Here is a 2982-nt window from a genome sequence, read left to right on the forward strand (position 1 = left end):
AGGGCACACTGTGGGATCAGAGGTGCTCTCTGCAGCATCAGGGCACACTGTGGGATCAGAGGTGCTCTCTGCAGGATCAGGGCACACTGTGGGATCAGAGGTGCTCTCTGCAGGATCAGGGCACACTGTGGGATCAGAGGTGCTCTCTGCAGGATCAGGGCACACTGTGGGACCAGAGGTGCTCTCTGCAGGATCAGGGCATGCTGTCTGTGGGATCACGGTCTGTGGGATCACTGTCTGTGGGATCAAGGGTGCTGTCTGTGGGATCACTGTTTGTGGGATCACTGTCTGCGGGATCAGGGGTGCTGTCTGCGGGGCCGGGGTGCCCCGGGGCAGGGACTGGCGGTGCCATCGATGCCGTGCCCCCTCCCCAGGTCTCGTGCGGGCCGTCCGGATCCACGGGCAGGGCCGGGAGGAGCTGTACCTGGCCCAGGGCGACTCGGTGAAGCTGGGCTGTCCCTACGTCCTGGAGCCCGAGGACCACGGCCCCCAGGGCGTGGGCATCGAGTGGATCCAGATCACCCCCGAGCAGCCCGGCCCCGAGAAAGTGGTGAGGGAGGGCGCCGGGCGCGGGGGGAGGGGCTGGGGGGGTGTTGGAGGGGTGGGGAGGGGGGGATGGAGCCCATCTGAGCAGGCAGGGACAGGCAGGGAAGGTCTGGAAGGGCAGGGAAGGAGCAGGGAGAGTCTGGGAGCGCTGGCCTGGGAAGGAGCAGGCAGGACAGGCAGGGACAGGCAGGACAGGTAAGGTCTGGCAGGGCAGGGAAGGACCAGGCAGGGACAGGCAGGACAGGGAAGAAGGACCAGGCAGGGACAGGCAGGGACAGGCAGGGGCAAGGAAGGAGCAGGCAGGATCTGGAAGTTCTGGGAATGGCAGGTAAGGGCCAGGCAGGATCTGGCAGGACAGGCAGGGCTGGGCTGGGGCGGGATGGAGCCAAGCTGAGCGGGCAGGACAGGCAGGACAAGCAGGACAGGCAGGACAGGGAAGGTCTGGCAGGACAGGGAAGGACAGGCAGGACAGGCAGGGCTGGGATGGTTGGGATGGGATGGGATGGGATGGGATGGGATGGGATGGGATGGGATGGGATGGGATGGGATGGGATGGAGCCCAGCTGAGCAGGCAGGACAGGCAGCGTCTGGCAGGGCAGGCAAGGCAGGGAAGGTCTGGCAGGGCAGGGATGGGACGGGACCAGGCAGGGTCTGGAAATGCCAGGCTGGGAAGGACCAGGCAGGACAGGCAGGGACAGGCTGGACAGGGAGGGAGCAGGGACAGGCAGGGACAGGCAAGTCAGGGAAGGACCAGACAGGAAGATACAAGGACAGGCAGGGATAGGAGGCACAGGGAGGAAGCAGGGACAGACAGGGATAGGCAGGACAAGGAAGGACCAGCCAGGGACAGTCACAGCCAGGGACAACCAGGTAGAAGCAGGGACAGGCAGGGACAGACAGACACAGGTAGGGACAGGTAGCTACAGGCAAAGACAGGCAAAGACAGGCAGGGACAGGCAAAGACAGGCAGGGACAGGCAAGCACCGCATCACCCCCTCCCCACCCGCCCCTCCGCGCGCGTCCCCCCCCCCCCCCCGCCCCCCCCCCGGGGCCCCCCCGTCCCCACCGTGCCCGTCTGTCCCCGCGCAGTTCCTGTCGTACCAGGACCACCACGTGAACTACGGCGGCGGGTCGGGGCTGCGGGACCGCGTGGCCTTCGTGCAGTCGGACCCGGGCCAGCAGGACGCGTCCATCCGCCTCGCCGACCTGCGCGTCTCCGACACCGGCACCTACCAGTGCCGCGTCAAGAAGAACACGGTGGCCGTGCACGAGGTCATCGTCACCGTGCAAGGTGAGAGGGGACACGGCCCGGCTGGTCCCTGTCCCTGTCGTGTGTGTCCCCCCCACCCCCCGCCGCGGGTGACCACTGGTGGCACCGGCAGCGGCCGCTGTTCCCCTGCTGAGTGTCCCCTGTCCCCCTCACGGGTGACCCCCGGTGGCCCTGATGGTGTCCCCTGTCGCCCTCCTGGGTGGCCCTAATAGGGTCCCCTGTCCAGCGTCCCCTGTCCCCCTCACGGGTGACCCCCGGTGGCCCTGACGGTGTCCCCTGTCGCCCTCACGGGTGTCCCCTGTCCCGTTCTGAGGTGACCCCTGGTGGCCCTAACAAGGTCCCCCGTCCCGAGTGTCCCCTGTCCCCCTCCCGGGTGACCCCCCGGTGGCACTGTCAGCGCCCACTGTTCCCCTCAAGGGTGGCTCTGATGGTGTCTCCTGTCCCGAGTGTCCCCTGTCCCTCTCAGAGATGACCCCTGGTGGCCCCGACAATGTCCTCTGTCCCCTTCGCGGGTGGCCCTGACAGTGTCCTTTGCTACCTTCCCAGGTGGTCCTGATGGTGCCCCCCGTCCCCTCCCTGGTGGTCCTGACAGTGTCCCCGTCCCCCTGGGTGTCCCTGATGGTGTCCCTGACCCCTCCCAGTGTCTCCTGTCCCTGTCCCCTGTCCCTGACAATGTCCCCTGTCCCCTGTCCCTGACAGTGTCCCGCGTCCCCCCGGGTGTCCCTGATGGTGTCCCTGACCCCTCCCACTGCCCCCTATCCCTGTCCCCGTCCCCGTCCCTGTCCCCGTCCCTGTCCCCATCCCTGTCCCCGACCCCATCCCCTGTCCCTGTCCCCGTCCCTGTCCCCGACCCCATCCCCTGTCCCTGTCCCCGTCCCCGACCCCGTCCCCGTCCCCGTGCTGACCGTCTCTCTCCCAGCAGAGAAGCCGGCGGTCCCGCAGTGCTGGAGCGAGGGGGAGCTCATCGAGGGGGGGTCGGTGCTGCTGCGCTGCTACAGCCGGGGGGGCACCTCCCCCCTGGCATACCAGTGGGCAAAGCTGGCCGAGGGCTACGGGGGGGGCCGCCTGCCCTCGGGCACCATCCAAGGTGGGTGTGGGACCCCCCGGGGGGGGGTTGGGGAGGTTTTAGGGGGTCTCTGCCCTCGGGCACCATCCCAGGTGGGTGC

The 2982-nt window shown here is 68.1% G+C and overlaps 1 protein-coding gene across 1 annotated transcript; it reads left to right on the plus strand.

Moving 5' to 3' along the window:
• Nucleotides 1-191: 191 nt before the first annotated feature.
• On the plus strand, nucleotides 192-2903 carry VSIG8 (V-set and immunoglobulin domain containing 8; the record flags this gene model as incomplete). The annotated part of the gene is made up of 3 exons (XM_017803661.1): nucleotides 192-550; nucleotides 1636-1837; nucleotides 2739-2903. Coding segments are annotated over 3 exons (726 nt in total), but the record flags the coding sequence as incomplete, so codon positions are not given.
• Nucleotides 2904-2982: the final 79 nt, after the last annotated feature.

Source organism: Lepidothrix coronata, unplaced genomic scaffold, assembly GCF_001604755.1.
Source record: "Lepidothrix coronata isolate B3197 unplaced genomic scaffold, Lepidothrix_coronata-1.0 Scaffold2069, whole genome shotgun sequence".
Classification (NCBI taxonomy): domain Eukaryota; kingdom Metazoa; phylum Chordata; class Aves; order Passeriformes; family Pipridae; genus Lepidothrix; species Lepidothrix coronata.